Source organism: Phasianus colchicus, chromosome 6, assembly GCF_987193195.1.
Source record: "Phasianus colchicus chromosome 6, bPhaCol1.hap1.1, whole genome shotgun sequence".
Lineage (NCBI taxonomy): Eukaryota > Metazoa > Chordata > Aves > Galliformes > Phasianidae > Phasianus > Phasianus colchicus.
Window position 1 is genome coordinate 31,150,411 of NC_143441.1, and position 19,043 is coordinate 31,169,453.

At 43.4% G+C, this 19,043-nt stretch overlaps 2 protein-coding genes and 1 long non-coding RNA gene across 5 annotated transcripts; 2 read left to right on the forward strand and 1 right to left on the reverse strand.

The window, feature by feature from the left end:
• Positions 1-46: 46 nt before the first annotated feature.
• Positions 47-8,884, forward strand: LRRD1 (leucine rich repeats and death domain containing 1). Of its 2 annotated transcripts, XM_090142816.1 has the most exons (5): positions 47-4,378; positions 5,581-5,779; positions 6,310-6,471; positions 7,906-8,026; positions 8,241-8,884. In XM_090142816.1, the coding sequence occupies exons 1-5, from the start codon at positions 2,423-2,425 to the stop codon at positions 8,419-8,421; spliced, it is 2,619 nt and encodes an 872-aa protein (XP_089998942.1). In that variant the 5' UTR covers positions 47-2,422; the 3' UTR covers positions 8,422-8,884. The 2 variants fall into 2 exon arrangements, with proteins under 2 accessions (XP_089998942.1, XP_089998943.1); XM_090142817.1 differs by lacking the exon at positions 6,310-6,471.
• LOC116243248 (uncharacterized) lies at positions 7,927-9,977 on the reverse strand. The gene is made up of 3 exons (XR_016467799.1): positions 9,891-9,977; positions 8,894-9,087; positions 7,927-8,012 (listed from the first exon to the last, which is right to left on the reverse strand). It is a non-coding gene; the product is annotated as an uncharacterized LOC116243248 (long non-coding RNA).
• Positions 9,934-18,957, forward strand: CYP51A1 (cytochrome P450 family 51 subfamily A member 1). Of its 2 annotated transcripts, none has more exons than XM_031614390.2 (10): positions 9,934-10,209; positions 10,604-10,702; positions 11,686-11,862; positions 13,279-13,405; positions 14,330-14,504; positions 14,657-14,776; positions 15,227-15,422; positions 15,932-16,027; positions 17,545-17,713; positions 18,362-18,957. In XM_031614390.2, exons 1-10 carry the CDS (start codon positions 10,057-10,059, stop codon positions 18,538-18,540), a joined length of 1,491 nt encoding a protein of 496 aa, XP_031470250.1. In that variant the 5' UTR covers positions 9,934-10,056; the 3' UTR covers positions 18,541-18,957. The 2 variants fall into 2 exon arrangements, with proteins under 2 accessions (XP_031470250.1, XP_031470251.1); XM_031614391.2 differs by lacking the exon at positions 9,934-10,209 and adding an exon at positions 10,404-10,521.
• Positions 18,958-19,043: the final 86 nt, after the last annotated feature.

Below are 19,043 nucleotides of genomic sequence, written 5' to 3' on the forward strand. Positions count from 1 at the left end.
TGTTCATATTTATTCTAAAATACTGCATGAAGATGTCAAAAGGGAACTATTTTAAATCTTCAAAAGCCATATTCAGTGTTTAGTGGGCTTGTAAGAAAACTGGACTTTTACTTCTGCCGTGCAATATAAAACATATATATATGGAGAAGGAGGAGGTTTACAAACAAATCTCATTCAGAGGTCTTCAGATACTTTAATAATTCTTATCATGGATTGCAACACATCTTCAGTAACAAGAACTCATATAGGGGGTACTAAGTCATTTCTGTTCAACTAATTTTCCTTCTCATTGCTTATTTCACTTCCTTGAAACTGCAAACAATAGAGAATGCAGGACTTAATGCTACAATTACTGTTTAACATGCAAGTTTATAAGCATTCTTCTTGCTTTTTACAGAGTCACAACTGGGTCTTAGCAAATCTGGTCCCAAGTGTAAGATGGGGACCCTATGGATTCTGAAATGTCTTTGTACTTTAAGACAGTATTCATAATGCACCTCTAAAAATTCTGGTTGTACTTCAGGGTTCTAAGTGCACTTGATTACTCCTTCCATGTAAGCTGCATGCTAAAAACAGTCTGCAATACTTTGTAAAAAGAAGTTTAAAAAAAAAAAAAACAAAAAACAAAACAAAACCCCAAGTGTGCCGTTTTGTAATACCTTTAATAGTACCTCACTGCTAGTAAGTACAGTTTAAGGAATTAAAGTAATGAACAAGTTAAAAAATGAACAGAAGATACTTTGAAGTCTTCTTAGCAAGCTTTACTATTTAATGGGCATAAGTAGCAGTAAGTCTTCATGGATTGTTATCTTTTATTTATGGTAAATAATGCAACAGTCAGGTCCTCTGTAGCATCCTTGCTACAACTGGTATCAGAAGTACTTTTCTCTACACAGCACTTTGTTACAAAACTAGAAGGAAAATGTTGATGCGTGTCATAGTTGCATATTTAACAGTAGTATTAATATGCCTTATTGCTGTATAGTTCTTTCTGCTAAGATTCTTATTTATTACTACCTAATAAATTATTTACAAGTCACCTTTGTTATTTGTATTAACTGCAGCCAGCATCAAAGTGCCCTAAAATATCTTATCAAGCAGATGGTATTACCACAGGGTTGTTGGACAGGCTGGTCTTTGCAGTTTTGTAGGATCATTGTGAGATAGGATCATGGGAACAGTTCCACAGTGATTAGAAGTTAAGGCGCACACTGCTGTGCACCTGGGAAAGGGGTTGAGTAATCCTTGTGAGTGGTGTAGGATGATGATAAGATCATAGGGAGGGTTCCAGGTGATTGCAGATTAAGGCACACAGAGCACCTTGCTGCACACCTTGGAAACAACTCGGGAATGGATCGGAAAAATGGGAACTCTTGAGTCCAGGCAAGCCAGCTGCAGCAGGTGATGCTTATCGGAAGGCTTTGAGCTGGAGCTCTGGGCGGGCTGCTGGCAGCCGGGGACAGGAGGTGCTGCTGCGACAAGGAGGGGTGAGTGCCAGCCTTCTGTCTGGGAGTGGGGAAGTGGGACTGGAGCAGAGAGCGAGGCAGCGTGTAGCCCACCAGCAGCCGTGCTCTGTGCCAAACAGTAGAGCTGAAAAAGCTGCAAGAAATGAAAATCATGCCTTAGTAAGCAGGAGATAAAACCATATAGGTTGATCACCATAAGCATTTTTTAAATGAGTAGTTGAACTTTACGGTTGACAAAGCAAGGGCTGAGTGTGTGTTCCAGCTAGGCAGCTGAAAATACAGTGAAAAACAAGTACGGTTTTATCGCGCCGCAGTTACTCGTCAGCGCGTGCCGCAGGCAGGGCGGGCTGCCCGACCCCGCCAGTGCCGCCCGCGCCAGCAGCGAGGTACAGCGTGTGTGGCGGGAGGCCGGCCGGCAGGCAGAATCGCTGCGAAACTTAATAAAAAACAGCCGCAAAACGGTGCCCGGCCTTTAACGGAGGGGCAGCGGTACGCGTCCAGCCCTGCGCCCTGAAAGCAGACGGGGAACCACCGCGGCTGCCGCCAGCCCCGCTCCCAGCCCGAGCCGCGCTCCTGCGGCGCGCGTGCGCAACCGCTCCTCGGCGCCGCGCGGGAGGCACCGCGGGTTGCCGCGGCAACGGGCGGCCGCCCTGAGGGAGCGGGCTCTGCGCTGCCCCGCTGCTCTGCCGGCTGAGGCGGGACGGGCCGCTCCGGCTTGGCGGTGCTCCTGCCCGCGGCGCGGGGTAGACGGCGTTGCTCCTGAGGAGGAGGACCCTCGGGTGGGTCTGAGCTGCTGTGGCTGCTGCTGCTGCTGCTGCTTTAAGTGAGCGGGAAGAGTTGCTCTGAAAACACGGGGAGTTCCTCGTCGTTGGTAGCTCAGGTTGAGTGTGCTATAAAACTAGGGAGCAAAAAGGTAAGTCTGTCTGAGGGATGCACGTTTGAAGAATTAGCAAGAAATGATGTCTCTGGAGAAGGAAGAAGATGACGTTCCGGAGGGTCTGAATACAGAACTGAAAAGCTTTCACGGCACTGCTGACAGCGGTGCCAGGGAAGACTCGTTGCGTTTATCAGAGACTGCTGGAGTAGCTGACCCAACTGTGGAAAGTTTAAGTGAAATTTCACAAGAAGAGCCTCAGGTAGATCAGGAAGGCCATAAAAAGACTGAGAATGTCCCAAGAAGTGATTTACCTGGAAAAAGCAGTGAGCGTGAATCCTCCACTGTGATAAATGCTCCCACGTTGCCTCAGGCTGTCTCTGAAACAGGTGTGAGGAAGCACACATTGAAGTCAGCTGACAAAGACACTGGGGAGCTAAAGCAAGTGCTTGCAGGTGCTGTCAGAGGAGATGCCAGACCAGACTTGTCACCATCATCAGCAGTGAATGCTGGAAGTGCAGGAAGCGGATCAACATTTTTGTTGCCTGCGGAAGAAAGGAGTTTCACACTTAGACTGAGTGATAAAGGGCTCCAGGACGTGCCTCAGTCTGCTTCCGAAAGCCAAAATATAAAAACCTTGCTCTTACAGAACAACGAAATAAAAACGCTACGCTTAAATACAGTTAACTTGTCTAATCTGGAGATCCTGATACTTGAAAGAAACAGACTGACGCTGCTGCCGCCAGAAATATCATTGCTTCATAAACTAAAAGTGTTGAATGTCAGTCACAACCGGTTATCGTGCCTCCCTGAAGAATTGCCCAAGCTTGTAAATATTAAGGAGCTCTTTCTCAATCACAACAGCATTGATGAATTTCCTTTTGCACTGAAAAGCCTTGAAATATTAGAGCTTGCTGGGAACAAGCTAAAAACTTTGCCAGATGCCATGATTGACATGAAAAACTTGAAGGTACTCAACATCGATTCCAATCAGATCTCAATATTTCCAAGAGTTCTGTGCTACCTTCCTAATCTAGTAAATCTCAGCTTATGTGAAAACTTCATTCAGAGTTTACCAAAGGATATTAAAGAGCTCAAGAAATTACAAGAATTTTCAATTAGTCACAACAAGCTTATATTTCTGGCTGTGCAGCTTTTCCAGCTGACAAAACTGAAAGGACTCAGAGCTGATGATAACAAATTGGAGTTTCTTTCAGATAAAGTGGAGAACTTGAGAGAACTTACGTTTCTGAACCTTTCAAAAAATTTATTCAAAAGCATTACAAATAATCTTTGCAACTGTACTATGTTGAAACATCTTATTCTATGTGATAATCAGTTAACCCAGCTCCCTGCTAGTATTCACAGACTTAAAAATTTAAAGGAGCTTTCTTTAAATGGGAATCAACTAAACTCGCTGGTTGAACAAGTATCACATTTAAAAGACCTCTCCAAAATAGAGCTTTCTGGAAATGTATTAACGTACATCCCTGTCGAATTAAAAACTTGTATAAGGATAACCAAAGCTGATCTCAGCAATAATAAGCTCTCTCAGTTTCCAAATGTGGTGTGTGCACTATCTGATCTTAAATACTTAAATCTTAGTGGCAACTCTATTTCAGAATTAATACCTGGAATTTCTGATATTAAAGATTTGGAGCATCTAGAATTAAACAAGAATAAACTGTCTTCATTTTCTGCATGCTTGTGCAGCCTCACAAAACTCATTTACTTGGATGTAAGTGAGAATGAGATCAATAGTATGCCAGCAGCGATATCTGAAATGAAGGCTCTCCAAGTTCTTCTTCTGCACCACAATAAGTTTGACTCATTTCCTGAAGAATTGTGTTCTTTAAAGGGTTTAAAAACACTCGACGTTTCAAATAATCAGATAAAGAATATTCCTTTAAAGATTAGCAATCTGGAAATGATTAAAGACTTAAATGTATCAAACAACCAGTTTGCATCTTTTCCTTCTGAAATATGTCTTCTTTCATCACTGGAGAAATTGACTGTGTGTCAAGTGAATGGGTTGAAGGTAAGAGAACATTTCCTTTAGGTTAGAAACCTTGTGTTGTGCAGATTGTCATGCTGGAAAATTATTACAGACATTTTCCTAACGTGTTAAAGCTCCTGTGTTTGACTAGAGCAGAAAAAAAAGCTTGTAAAGAGGAAAGTATATGTTTGTTTTTGCTGATTTTTAATACCAGAGCTGGACAAGATTCTATTAGGATACACATACTTTTAATCCTAGCTGGAAATTCTATAGATAAGCCTGCCTCCAAGGTTCCTCTGTTAAATGAACCAGTCTTTACAATTGTGTCATACTTCTTACAAGTTCATTAAACTTTCACCAGCTCAAACAAAAAAAGCTGTATTACTTCTGTGATTTCTTACAGCAGAGAAAACTGCTTCATGTTTCTGAAATCCAAAGTTTAATAATTTTGTTTAACAAATACTAAGGAAGAGGTCAGAACAATCTCCTGAGGAAATGTAAACCTTCTTTTCCAATTAAAAATGCAGGTAGTGGTTGTCATGGACAGAGTGACACTGTGCTCTTATTGTCAGTTGAAAACAAAGAAAATCTTCTGAAGCAAATGCACAGCCCTTGCCTCATTCATGTTAAAAGTTAAGCATTTTAATCTCTTCTTTCACCAGAGTTTGCAAAATCAGCTTTACAGAAAAGTCTCGAGTTTTGTTCGTATGGTTCCAAGTGTGGTTACATTTTCCAAGGGCTTACTTCTCTCAGACATGGGAACAAAGTGTCTGCCATCATACAGTCAGGTCTTGTTTCCACAATAGCTGGAGAACAGTTAAAGTTCCTAGTGGAACAATGCAAACTAGGAAAGACCAAGGGAAGAACAGAACCTAAATGAAAAAAAAAAACAAAAAACATTTTATTTCCTTTTTTTTTTTTTTTTTTTTCCTAATGTGTTGAGTGTTCTGAGAGGGCAGTGATGAAAATAATCACTCTTGAAGTTCCAGCAATAGAGGCTTGGCTTTTCAATTGTCATTCTATCATTATGCCTAAGGAATTTTGCTGAAAAATTCTGTGCTTGGCAGCAGTATTTTTATTGGAAAATACTAAATGAACTTCCACTAGAACAGAAGTTCAGAACTTTTATTGTTGGAATTAAATTAAGGAATGTACTTTTGCTTGCAGGAAAGTTACCTTTGAACTTTTTACAGAAGAGAAATAGTTATATATAAGTAAATGAATTTTGTTCTTATTTTTATCAGTTAACTAAAATTCCAGAGGAGCTTTCCAAACTGGTTTCCCTCAGGGAGCTTGACATATCTCATAACATGTTAAAGGAAATGCCAGACAGCATAGGGGAACTGAAGTTTTTGGTCCATCTAATTGCAAATAACAATGAGATCAGCCAGCTCCCCAAATCTATTACATCACTAAGAAGTCTGCAGCACCTTGACCTTAGTGGTAAGTATCAAGCATTCAACCCCTTCATTTTTCTGTCATGTGCAAGATTGACATTTTTCTGTTGCAAAGAATGTGTATCTGTGTGTCCAGATGTCCACTCAATATCACTGATACAATACGGTCTGTTGTCCTTTTTTGGTGGCTGATTTACTGGGTTGCCAAGTGGCTGTTAGAGATGCGATGACAAAGAGATGGGCATGAAGCAGTGCTGCACAGTATGTTATCTCGGTTATATCACAGCAGCATGAGCACAGCAGCTGTGTTTCATGTGCTTAATTCCCCCTGAAACTCATGGCTGTCTCGTGCAGAGACAGGAACAGAGTCTTGTTTGTCTGGGAAAGCAGCGGGTTCACCATGAGCTGAGGTATCCCAGGAAGTGATCCCTCCTGCCTACCTGCTGTGCTTCACAGACAGCTGGGCTGCTTCACAAATGTATTCAGATATTTTCTGACTGAAATAATTTAAAATCCCATGGACAAAGGACACTGTTTTTCCCAGATGAAATTAAGTATGCTCATGTATTTCAACAGAAAATCGGCTGAGATATTTGCCTGCTGGCCTTCGTCACCTTTATTTGCTGAAAGACATAAACTTTGATGGAAATTCTTTGTTTGAGCCACTACAAGATATCTGTAAAGGAAAGCAATTACATCCCATTCTATGCTATCTGGAAAGTGCTGATGAAAGAGATGGTATGTTAAGAACAGACACAGTTATTTTTGTGCATTAAAGGTAGCTACAGCAGCGGCTGTTGAAACTCCATTGTTTTCAGAAAGCAGTATCATTATTAGTTTTAAATCTGTTCCTCACTGACTTCTGTTATTATCAGCAATATTGAGGTGATGGTTAGTGTGCGTGTTCTTACTGTACAGGCATAATATAAACAAGATTTATATTTTATTATTGCTTGGGTCACTGATAAGAGAACTGCTTTAAGAGCTAGGATGATATTGTTGCATAGGATTCTTTTCAGAAATGGAAGCTGACAGCTTAAAACTGAAATCGAGGTCTTGAGTTTTGTATTCAAACCAGAAAGCCAGACACAGTTAAATGAAATGCACAAGCTTAAGGTTACTTCAACTCTACCCATCAGAGAGGTGATTTGTACTGAGAGTAGAATAGCATCTTCCTCCTTTCTTAACTTCCCTAGCTCTTTTTCAGCTCTTGAGAATGCAAAATCTCAATATCTACTTATATCCTTACTTCTCTGTGGCCAGCCTACCCATCATTATTAATCACGATACACTGAAGGCCTATCAGATGTTATCCTTGTGCTATACTTGCTTTTGACTAAAACGTTACTGCCTTACTTGAGCCCCTCAGGCAGGAGGCGCTGCCTGCCTGCAGTTACACTCCTGGGTCACTGGGAGGCAGTCCGGTGCCCTCGCTCATTCCCGTTGCCGATTTTCGATGTTGAACCTTATTCCAGCACGCCCCGCTATTATCCCCGAGTGAAGGGAGCGGTGCCTGTTTCATGCAGCGTTCCCTGATGCCGCAGTGATTCGGATGAGCCCAAAGTAGTTCTTTCACAGCCTGATTGTGATCAAAGAGAACAAAATATTTGAATCACTGCTTCACCTTAAGCAGTGTAAATGCAGTAAACTCTTGTCAGATGTAACACTTGTTTTCAGTCAACAGAAGGCAGAGAAAAAATGGTATTCTTAACTTACATGAGCAGTTCAGATATGTGCAGTTGTTCTGACAATCTGCTTCACTCTCACCTGATGGTGAGCAGAGCTGTGAGGCAGTTGATTACTGTAAAAAGCGTTCTCAAAACTGTAGCTCCCCCAGCTTACTCTTCCTGTAACTCATGGTGTATGTTCTGGAAGCACACCCTGCTCTCCCACCTCAAACAGAGGGAGCTTGGAGCTGTGCTGCTTCAAACTGAAGAGAATGAAAAGCTTCCAAATTTCTTCCCAGCAGGGCTGTCAGGGAGACAGACCTGAAAGACCATCACCCAGAAATAGCGATGGTGGTCTGTCCTCCAGGATGGAAACATCACCTTGGAAATGGTGTTTGGGAATTAACAAAATCCCAAAGCAGATAAATAGTATTTACAAAACATCTGATAGAAAAGACACACGATTCTGTATTATTAATTATACGTTTTATGTGGTTGTATTTAGAGAAAATATTGCGCAAGATAATAGAAATGATCGCTGGCAATGTTCCTTCTGAAGATTTTGAATTCTTCTGCCAGAAACTACAGCTTGGTCAGGCTGACATCAAGGCTCTGCAAAATACCAGGTTAGGGACAGCTATTTGTAACTGTACCTTTCCATTTTACGTTTCCTGTTTCCCTTTTCATTACGATGTTATGAAGTTAATACACAGTATTTTGATTACAGAATTCACATTACTTCTGTTAAATACAGAATATGTATATCTATGTAAAATGTAGTAACTATCTACAAATCTTTTATTTTCTCCAGTGTTTACTTCACAACTTTTTCCCAAACAGGGCTCTTAAGTTGAAAGAGAAAATCACCAAGGCGCTGGACATCTGGATCAGTGAAAACCAAGCCCTAACTTATGATGAAATGATAGAGAAACTGATCAGAATGCTGGTAATGACAGGCATGCATCATCTAACCAGCAAAGCGAAAGCTTTAAAGCTCTGTTCACGATTGGTGACGTTCTAAATCTGTGATGTACAAACAGTACGTATGAAGGGAACAAAGGTTTGTCTTGTCATTCTTTTTTTTTTTTATCACATTGATCACAATATCATCATGAGAGCTCAGTGTGGATTTAGAAATCATTCATAGTCTTAGATTCATTTTTTACCATGGCTTGTTTAAAAAAGAATCAAAAATGCACTTCCTTATTTCTAATGTGAAGTAATTGTTAGAAAGTGTATGTCAAACTGATGAAAACTTCAGTAGACTTCAGTGAATCTATCACATCAAGTTATGTTAGTCACTGCTGGGGTTTCCTTGTTTAAATTCCTGAATGGTGTTTCTGAATGGAAACAAGGTGTATGTTTGTGGTTTTGATGTGTTATTCAGCACCAATTTTAGAGTGTTTTCTGAGGATGTATGAAAATAGGGGGAGCATTCTGAAAATGTACAGCGGGCACTGAGCTCCAGTGCTGTGTTACCGTTCTTGGCTTACCTGAAAGCAGTATGTGCAGAGCAGGAAGAGATGTGCTGTTTGTTTCCCAATTAGTGCAGCATATGGGAGGTTTGAGTTTGGAAATAGGCAACTGTGAGTCCAGGATAACATGTCTGTATCGTCCAGACAGCTGTGTTGTCACAAATGGGATATTTGTGAGCGTGATGTTCTCTGTCTTCACCATAATTGTGCACCTGTGTAGATTAAAGGTAGGAGCTGAACTTGGCAACTGCACTTATGTTTGCTTTGAAGGCCTGCCTCTAGAATGAAGAAGGTATCTGTCAATGAAGACTATGAGACTCAGGTCTGGGAATAGTTCCTGGTGCTCACATTACCATTTTGGTTTGGAGCAGCACCGTGTCAATGCATCCAGCGGCTGCACCCACCTTGGTCTGGTTCTCAGTGAGGTTTTGGTGCCTGACTTCAGGATGTGACCCAACCAAAAGCTGTGCTGAGGAGGTGCTCCAAATGCATGCCTGGCACCATGGAACATCAGCACCGGACTGCTGTGTTTTTGTAACACCCCCACCGGACCGATCTCACCCTACACCAAGGCCACATGCTCTCTTCATCCCTGAAGTTGTTCTTGGGACCTTCTCTTGCCCTGAGAGACTGCAGCCTCACCTTCCTGTCACTTTCCTGGACTTTTTTTTAACTGCAGCCCTTCCCTACTGCCCATGCCTGGAGAGGAGGCATTCACCCTTTGTCCCCAAGAGCCAAGCAAGAGTGACTGCTGGCAGCGCCAGGACAGCGCCAACAGGACTGCGGAGCAGCGTTACACCGTTCAGACGGTCCTTCGAGACCCAGCGCACACAGCACGCGTCACATCCCTGCTGCGGCGCGCACAGCGGCCGGCACAGTGCACAGCGGCCGGCGCGGCGCACAGCCCGCAGCCCCGGGCGCCGCCCGCCCCCGTCTTCTCCGGCACCGCCCCCGCGCCCGCCCCGCCCCGCCGCCCGCCCAATGGCGCCCGTCGCAGCCCGGCCGATGCCGTCACCCCGTGGTGCGCCGCCGCCCATTGGCCGGGCCGCCGGCAGTCGTCACATGGGCAGAGATCAGCCCAGCGCCGTGGCTGGGCCGGCCGGCTGCAGGGCACGCCCCCGCGGCGCGCGGTAGCGGTTCGCGGTTCACGGTCGCGATCGGTACCGGCTGAGCGCGAGGCGATGCTGAGCCTGCTGGAGGTGGGCGGCAGCCTGCTGGAGCGGGCCGCCGTCGGCAACCCGCTGTCCCTGCTGCTGGCCGCCTCCGCCTTCGCGCTCAGCCTCGGCTACCTCTTCCAGCTGGGCTATCGCCGCCACGTCGGGGCCGGCCGGACGGTGGGCGCGGGGGACGCGGGGAGCGGGCAGCGGGCGGTGCGTCCGGTTGCCCCCGGCGGGCCGCGTCGGGGCGCGGCCTCGGCCCCCTGTGAGGCGCCGCGCGGAGCGGCCGCTGAGGGCCGCGGGCCGGGGCCGCGGGCAGCGCCTCCCGGTGTCTGCCGTCTGTCTGTTGCGGTACCTCTGGCGTCGCTCTCGGAGCGGGAGGGCGGGTCGGCGACCTGGCCGAGGTGGTTTGAAAAGCAGCCCGGCCTTCTTGTAAAACGTCGTTTGTCATCCGAAGTCGCTTTTTTCACCGAAGATCTTGAGCAGAGTGTGTGTGCATCTCTTGTGTGGCTGAACGCAGTGCTGTGTTACTCTGAAGAAAATTCAACATTTTCTTTTCTTTCCTCTGCAGAACCACCCTCCTCACATCCCCTCAAGCATCCCGTTCCTCGGACATGCCGTAGCGTTTGGAAAGAACCCTATTGAGTTTCTGGAAAACGCCTATGACAAGGTGTGCTGCCCTGTGTGGCTGAGCAGTGCCAAAGCATTGCTGTGTGCTTGTTGGGGTCCGTTTACAGTCAGTGAATTCCCTCTTAATTCCTCAGATGTGGAGTGTGGAGTGCGCAGGAGGTTGTGGCTTCTTCACATCTTGTGTGTGGTGCATTGGTGTTACAGAAATAGTTGTGTTCTCTGAAACTCCTCTTGTGATTCAGTCTTTGAAAAGCCTTTGGGTAATGCTCAGAGTTGGATCACACACATTAAAAGTCCGCATTCACGGGGTTATTTCTTGCTCTAATCGGAAACTGTAAACTGCTGGTCCGTGCTCTGTGCTGATGTGTGTGTGAGCAGGCTGGGATGGAGCTGACACCTCTGCAGGTGACTGCATGAATGTTGAGGTGCTCAGCTCTGCCAGAAGAGCAGGGGTATCGAACCCCAGAAATTGGAATAGCCCCAAAGAAATGGACTAAGGCAGTAGAGCCTTAATTCTGTCCAGCAAAATAAGATGTACCAACATGTTTTACTTTGTCTAAAATGTCCAAAAGCCATAAACTTAAATCTCAGCTTGATTAACTTTGAGAAAGACAAATTCAGTTGTGGGAATCTGCTGGAGGTGACTTTTAAACGTTAAAATCTTACTGTTCTTCATTATCAGCGCATGACTGCAGACCCAGTCTTTTTTCCAAAGCAGTGTGTGTTGGTTTCTGGAGCCCACATGTCTGGTGGTCTCTCTATAGTAGTTCTGTGCTTTTTTAATTTCCATTTTTGAAACTTAATGGTCCTACATCTTGTGAGATTACAAATATTAATTAGACTTATTAGTGATGTGTTATTTTATATTGAGAACAGAATTCAAATATGGCTTAAAATGTTTCTATGTTATGCAGTTTCTATGTGTTTCTTAGGAGAAGAGATTTGTAGAAGCTTGTAAAGAGATAATGACTCCATGATTTGTATTCCTATTATTTAAAACAAATGGGTGTTTTTTCCTCTCAGTATGGACCTGTGTTCAGTTTCACGATGGTTGGCAAGACGTTTACGTACCTGCTGGGCAGCGATGCTGCTGCGCTGCTCTTCAACAGCAAAAATGAAGACTTGAATGCAGAAGATGTGTATTCCCGGCTGACTACACCAGTCTTTGGAAAGGGGGTGGCTTACGATGTCCCTAACGCGGTAAGTATTTTAAATAGAAAATGAGCAGAAAACGAGGATCGTTTACATTCTGACTGGACAGCTGTGAGCCCTTGGCTCTGTATGAGGGGCTTGAGATTCTGGCAGAAGGCATGGTGTGGTTGATAGTCTCAGTTGGAGGATCAGCCTGAATGTACTTAGGCAGTGAATAACACAGCCTTACTGTCCATTAGTCTGGATGCTGCTTTTTGTTTTAGAAACTGTCTAATCCCATAATTGAGAAAAACTAATGAGTGAGTGCTTTTTTTTTATTATTCCCTTATAGCCTGTCACTGACTGCAGTTTCCTTTTCCCTTATGAGCAACATTAGATCTTCCTTCTGTTAGATCTATAAGTGATGATTTCTCGTTTCTGTCATGTTTAACCTCTATGCAAGACCGTAGGCACCACAAAGCTTGTCTCGCTAGAACAGAAGTCAGCCTGCATGTTTGCAGAGTACAGCCTGCCTTCATCTGGAAGTGAAGTAGCTGTGCTACATAGCATTGCTTCTGAGATGAGCATTGGCTGTTCTCATGCTTATGCATGTTGTGTGGAACAACGAACTGCAGAATCCTGTCTCCTGTCTGAAAGTCTCTTTTGGTTGCGTTCCAGAAGAACCAACCCCTCGAGTTGACTACTTGTTTGAATATCAGTTGTGACTGATAATGAAGTCTGTCAATATGCATTGTTTATATATCAATTCAGATTCCCTCTCTGTCTTCTCCTTCCAAACTTCTTGCAGTATGTTTCTGGGAGGCAGTGCACTGATAGGGTGTGTTCTTACTGCATGCTTTCTATCCAGATAAGAGATGGGCTGCCATGTTGCAAGGGAAGACATGCCTGCACCACTGCTCTGCCAGGGTGTGCCCACTGCATTCTGAAAATGGAAATTATGCAGGGCAAGCTCTCTTTTATGCTTTTTGTTTTGTAAATAACTTTACACTGTGTGTAGAGCCGTTGGTGGGAAGACAGTCTTCGGTCAGTTGTCCATGGTCCTGTACAGTTCTGTAGGACAAATACTGATCTATAGCTAGGACTTAAAAATCAATTGAATGATTTTCTGAGTAGATGTCCTATCAACCCATTTGATGGTTTTCTTCTAATAGTGGGCTTTTTACAGTAGCTTTCTTAGCTATGAGTCTGTCTGCAGAAAAAATGTAGAGAAGGCTGTGAAGCTTCCCTAGCAAATAGCTTGCTTCATGCTGCCAAGTCAGACTCCTGGGCCTTCTTAAAGCGAGGTGCATCTCTAGGCCAGTGGTGAGATGTTACTGTGGGAGAGGAGGAGGACACTCTGTTGTACTCTACAGTCCTAATTTCCTTTTTACTCTTCTATATTTTTGGAGTACAAATGAAATGAATTTATTAATCACATTAATACCATGGACATTTTACTGATCGTTTCTTCTTTGATTCCTCCAGGTATTTTTGGAACAGAAAAAGATGCTCAAAACTGGGCTAAACATTGCTCAGTTTAAGCAGCATGTAACTCTGATTGAAGAAGAAACAAAGGAATATTTCAAAGCTTGGGGAGAGAGAGGAGAAAGAAGTAAGCAACATCAGATGCATTGTTACTTAGACTTTCTGGAAAGGAATGAAGGCTGATGCAGGATGCAACAGTATGTTTTTGTAAATGTTTTACTGTAATATTAAAAGAGCTGTAGGGCGAAGCTCTAACATCAGAACACGCTAAACACGGGTTTTGTTTCATCAGATTTAATGCTATTGAAAATAAAGGTGCTCAGAAAATCGTTGACAGGAACAAAGGACAATTCTACTTTTGCTTAGTCTGACAGTAGAGAGCATATGCGTTGCCTGGCTGAATCATGCTGATTTTGCATGCTGTGAGTCAGTTCAGTCTGTTTCATAGCTCTGACTTCCTGGAGCCTGTGTCAGAGATCTCAGTTCATGCTTATCTGCAGAGCGATAAGGTGAGCTTAGTGATGTAAGTCCATCCTTACCTCCCCAGCCGTGTTTCCCAACTAGTCAGCTAGTCACAGCCCATCAGTACTGTTGTAAGCCTGCAATGACAGAAATGCTGAGAAATAATTCAGTAAGCTGCAAAACTACCTGTTTACACATGGATTTTGGTTTTCAAATTTAACTTTTTTGTACTTCTGTGTTTGGTAAGGGTTGAGCTTTTACTGCATTTACTTTTTACTTTTTGGAAGGGGTAACATCTTTCCTAGAAAAAACTCTAGGAACAGTAACTTAGAAAACAAGTTGTTGAAGTCATCAAGTAATGTAATTAAAATGTTACTCATTGAAAGACCTGATTAAAACCATGGAAATTCAAAATTAAATACTTCTTTTTATGGGGAAAGCAAGCTAAAACTCAATTTAAAATTGTTAATGTATGTATGGTAGTTGTTTGTTTTTCCCTTCTACAAGATTTGAATAAGTGATAGTCTGTAAAATGTAACATTTTGCCTAAAGTTCACCTCCAGTAACATTTTTCCACATCTTTTCTCAGACCTGTTTGAAGCCTTTTCAGAACTTATCATTTTGACAGCAAGTCACTGCTTGCATGGAAAAGAAATAAGAAGCTTACTAAATGAGAAGGTGGCTCAGCTGTATGCTGACCTGGATGGGGGCTTTACTCATGCTGCATGGCTTCTGCCAGCCTGGCTACCTCTGCCCAGCTTCAGGTACCAAGAAGAAGATTGTAGCAATTTGAGCATTTCATCTATTTATTCCCCTATTTTTTGTTTTGAAGCTGTCTCAGACATTCCTATAAATCCTTACAAGGATTTCATGTTGCTTCTTATGAAGTTGCTAACAGAAGTGATCTGAATTGCAGGCGTCGAGATCGAGCACACAGAGAAATAAAGAACATTTTCTACAAGGTTATCCAGAAGCGTCGGAGTTCTGGAGAAAAGGAGGATGACATGCTCCAAACTCTACTCGATGCTTCATACAAGTAAGCAAAGTGGAGTTGGAGACTTGTAATTTACAGGAAAATAAGTAGGTGTTTTACTTCAGCTTTGAGCTGTTTAGAACATTTTGTCAAAAACAAGAAATATTCTCATGTCCCGCATTCCTCATTGCCAGCAGTTGATCCTAGTGGTGTTCTTAAAAACAGCCTGAAAGTATAAATGCTAACCTTGACTTCTGAGATCATCATTAGTCACAAGGCTGCTGCTTCCGCTTCCTTTCTTGTTGCTGGCTTTCTGTAATGTTTTTCTTCAAAGCTTCCAGAGACTCTGCCCACCTTGGTTCTCTCTTCTGCCTCTCCCTAGACTTTTAGCTGCTGAATTTAGAGTGGGCAATGCATGAGGAGTAGAAGGAAGTAAATTAGGAGAAATTGTAAATACTGCTGTAACTGGAAAGCTGATTGAATGAAGCTCTGACTTAATCCCCTTTGATGTAGGGATGGCCGCCCACTGACAGATGATGAGATAGCAGGGATGCTCATTGGGCTGCTCCTAGCAGGGCAGCACACATCCTCAACCACGAGTGCCTGGCTGGGCTTCTTCATAGCCAGAGACAAAGCGATACAGGAGCAGTGCTACGCAGAGCAGAAAGCCGTTTGTGGAGATGATTTGCCACCATTAACTTATGAACAGGTTTGTATGTTGCATCATTTCTGATGGATGTTACTGTGCTTCTGGATATGTATTTTTAAAAATGGACAATATGGCCATAGAATGACATGCATTAGAATCTTAACCTTCACAAGCAGTCTGCGGTGACATTACTTGGCAGTGTGTCTCCTTCTCTTTCTCTGGAGTTACTTTTCAGACTGCTACCATTTCTTTTTTAATCAGCATTTACTATGGAAACTGCACTTCCTACAAGCTCAATTTAAAAAATGAGCTGCATAAAGGAGGAATGGAATGTGGTGTGATCTCTTTCTTTAGTTAGGCATTAGAAAGCACTTGTAGGACAGGTTAGTCAGACGGAACAGCAGCTAGTTGTAATTGAATTAAAGGGAAAATTGTCAGGGTAGCAAATGAAGTCCATGTAAATAAGAGCCACTTATTCTTTGGTTTAGTTATTTATTTCTAAATGGTGTAAGATAATAATTGAATGAACTCAGCTGTATTTTGATTTATCATTTTATTTATATTTGCAGCTCAAGGATCTCAGTTTGTTAGATCGCTGCCTAAAAGAAACCTTAAGGCTTAGGCCTCCTATAATGACCATGATGAGACTGGCCAAAACTCCCCAGGTGAGTATGCTTTTTTTGGATCTAACTTCACTTGTGGAATCTCCCTGCTAGTGGCTTTTATGAGTGACTGGGCAAAGTCCTGCAAAGTCCTCCAGCCCCTTCCAGCTCTGATGATAAGGGCAGCAAGTGAGCAGTGACCACAGGAAATGGTACACCGTACTTCAGACAGGCATTCACTTCATTGTGTGACAGCTTAAATCCCATAGGAGTCTCATCTCGTGCCCCGGTGTTCTTGTGATTATCTTCCATTTGTTGCTTTTTGGTCAATGGGATTTCTTTGTGGCTCTTAAGTCACCAGCATGTAAGTGATTTTGATGTAGTCTTTATCACAGAACTGCAAGGGTTTGGAGGGACCTCTGGAGATCGTCCAGCCCAACCCCCTTCTAAAGTAACTTCCTACAGCAGATTATACAGGAAAGCATCCAGCTGGGTTTTGAATACCTGCAGAGAAGGATACTCCACAACCTCTCCGGGCAGTCTGTTCCAGTGCATGTTACATGTTTGAAGTAAAGTTTTTCCGTGTGTTGGTATGGAACTTCCTATGTTCCAGTTGTGGCCGTTGCCCCTTGTTCTGTCACTGGGCACCACTAACAAGGGCCCAGACCTATCCACCAGAATCCCACCCTGTAGATATTTGCAAGGACTGATAGGGTCCCTCTCAGTCTCCTCCCTGCTGAACAGCCCCAGGTCTCTCAGCCTTTCCTCACTAGGGAGATACTCCAGACCCCAGTTGTCTCTGCAGCCCTCTGCCAGACTCTCTGCAGTAGTTCCCTGTCTGTCTTGAACTGGGGAGCCCAGAACTGGACACAAGGTGTATGCTGGTGCTGCTGGGCAAAAGAGAGTGTTGGGGCAGCACACAGCTCAGGTGAAGAAAGCAACAAAAGCATTTCTGTTAGATACCCTCATTGCCCCCATCTTTCATGTGGGTGAAAAGGAGCAGTTGTGTGTTCTGACAATAAGTAGCCCCAGAGGAGAACATTTTGCACTGTTAGAAAGAACTCAGTGTAGCTGTGGGCTGCTTCTTTATCCTGAAATGTACCACTCTGAATTTATTTTTCTATGTAAGCATAAAACAAGACGGGAGCTGGAATTTAGACAAACTGTAATTTAAGACAACTAAATAACAAATAACCCACAAAAGATAATCAGAGGCATAGTTGTTATCTCTGAAGATGTGCAGAAGTGAATTATGGACACTTTCAGGTTGCAGAATAACTGCTGAATGCTCACTTAGGTATATAGAAAGTCCCTGGTCCACATCTCCCCTGAGGAAGATGAAGTGCCACGTTCCCCTTTCAGCCATACTCAACAGAACTGACCCTTTCTTCCAGCTGTCATTCTTGCTCGAGTTCTTAGTTTGGATCTGCCACTTACATGTGCTCTGCTGCATTGATTTTAAACTGGCCTAGCCAAAACATCTTCTGAAATTCCAGTCTAAGGATACAGAACTTCAGGTAATGCTTTCAGTGTTAAGAACTGAGGAATTAGATGTGTGGGCCTTGTCTCTGCCCTTGCAGACCGTTGCAGGATACAACATTCCCCCCGGCCATCAGGTCTGTGTGTCTCCCACCGTTAACCATCGCCTGAAGGACTCCTGGAAGGACGCCCTAAACTTCAAACCTGACCGCTATCTCCAGGACAACCCAGCAGCTGGGGAGAAGTTTGCCTACATTCCATTTGGCGCTGGTAAGTAACAGTGACAGAAAGCAAGCTTTTTGCCTGGTGCTGGCACACAACTCGGGCTGCTCCTCTCACCCCACACTTTCCCCGTGCTGCAACACATGAAGAGATTTTTCTTCTCTCTCTATTGCTGCCTCAAAGTTTTCTTAGTGTGAACGGGCTGTTAAAGAATTGAAGTCAATCATAGTGCTCGTGTGTGTTGTTCAGATTAATAACAACAAAAAATCCTTACATTAGCATATATTTGAGTTTATTCAAGTCTTTCAAAGTCATGGTAAAAAAGCCTCATAATATGAAAACATTTTAAGGCAGCGAAAATTTATGTAGAGATTCATAACTGCCAAAACAGTTTGCAAATCTGACCACGATATGGTTATAGTCAATGCCATTTTTTGAACATTACAAACTTCTCCTCGGTGCTGCATAAATGGGTGCATTCTGCTGAAAACAGGACAACACAATCCCATTCAAAATGTTCCACATTCTCTGCAGCAAAAGCTTTATGGAAACAAGATGTTAGAAGTTGCACAATGGTCCGTCTGTAGCATCAGGGCTCAGCCTGTTCAGAAAGAAGCAGTTACAGTCCACATAACATTTTCCAGGTGAAACTGCAGTCAGAGGCGTTCTGATTGCTTGCTATGGGTTTCCTCCTAGGCCGTCATCGCTGTATCGGAGAGAACTTCGCTTACGTTCAGATCAAGACTATCTGGTCCACTTTGCTTCGTTTGTACGAATTTGATCTCATCAATGACTACTTTCCAAGTATAAATTATACAACCATGATTCATACACCTAATAACCCAGTTATCAGATATAAGAGAAGGTCACTGTAAGTTCTGGAGCTAAAACCTTGAATTGTGCAAACTAACAGACTTTTGGTGAAATAATTGTGACAAAATGAATGACAGATCGAAACTGTTCCACGTACTGTGTAGAGACAGGCCTGCACCCTCTTTGCATCTGTTTTGTTCATTTCCCCACACCGTTCAGTGTTGCTGTGTGTAACTGCTTGTTCTACCAATTTCTTGGTGCTTTTTTTTGAAAGAAAAACTGTCTTTCTATGTGTGTAACACTTCTAAGGTGCATGCCTCCCTCCCCCCCAGCCTTTACAGTGAAGAAATGTTTTTTAAAGCAAAGATTCCAGTTGGTAGGAAAAAAAAAACATTTGACAATTGCCTTTCCCCAGATAAGGAGGGATATGACTGTACCTTACCTCTGTGCCCAATGACAGTAACTCCATCAGGTACAAAGGACTGAGGGCAATGCACCTGCCCTGTTTTGAAACAGAATCACAGATTGAAAAGGGAACAAAGTGGCATCCTGGTTGCTTTTTGGA

Coding starts and splice junctions, on each gene's coding strand:
- LRRD1 (XM_090142816.1), top strand. CDS start 2,423: ATGATGTCTCTGGAGAAGGAAGAAGATGACGTTCCGGAGGGTCTGAAT. Junction 6,472..7,905: donor AAGTGCTGATGAAAGAGATG/GTATGTTAAGAA, acceptor GGTTGTATTTAG/AGAAAATATTGCGCAAGATA. Junction 8,027..8,240: donor AAGGCTCTGCAAAATACCAG/GTTAGGGACAGC, acceptor TTTCCCAAACAG/GGCTCTTAAGTTGAAAGAGA.
- CYP51A1 (XM_031614390.2), top strand. CDS start 10,057: ATGCTGAGCCTGCTGGAGGTGGGCGGCAGCCTGCTGGAGCGGGCCGCC. Junction 13,406..14,329: donor GGGAGAGAGAGGAGAAAGAA/GTAAGCAACATC, acceptor ATCTTTTCTCAG/ACCTGTTTGAAGCCTTTTCA. Junction 14,777..15,226: donor CTACTCGATGCTTCATACAA/GTAAGCAAAGTG, acceptor CCTTTGATGTAG/GGATGGCCGCCCACTGACAG.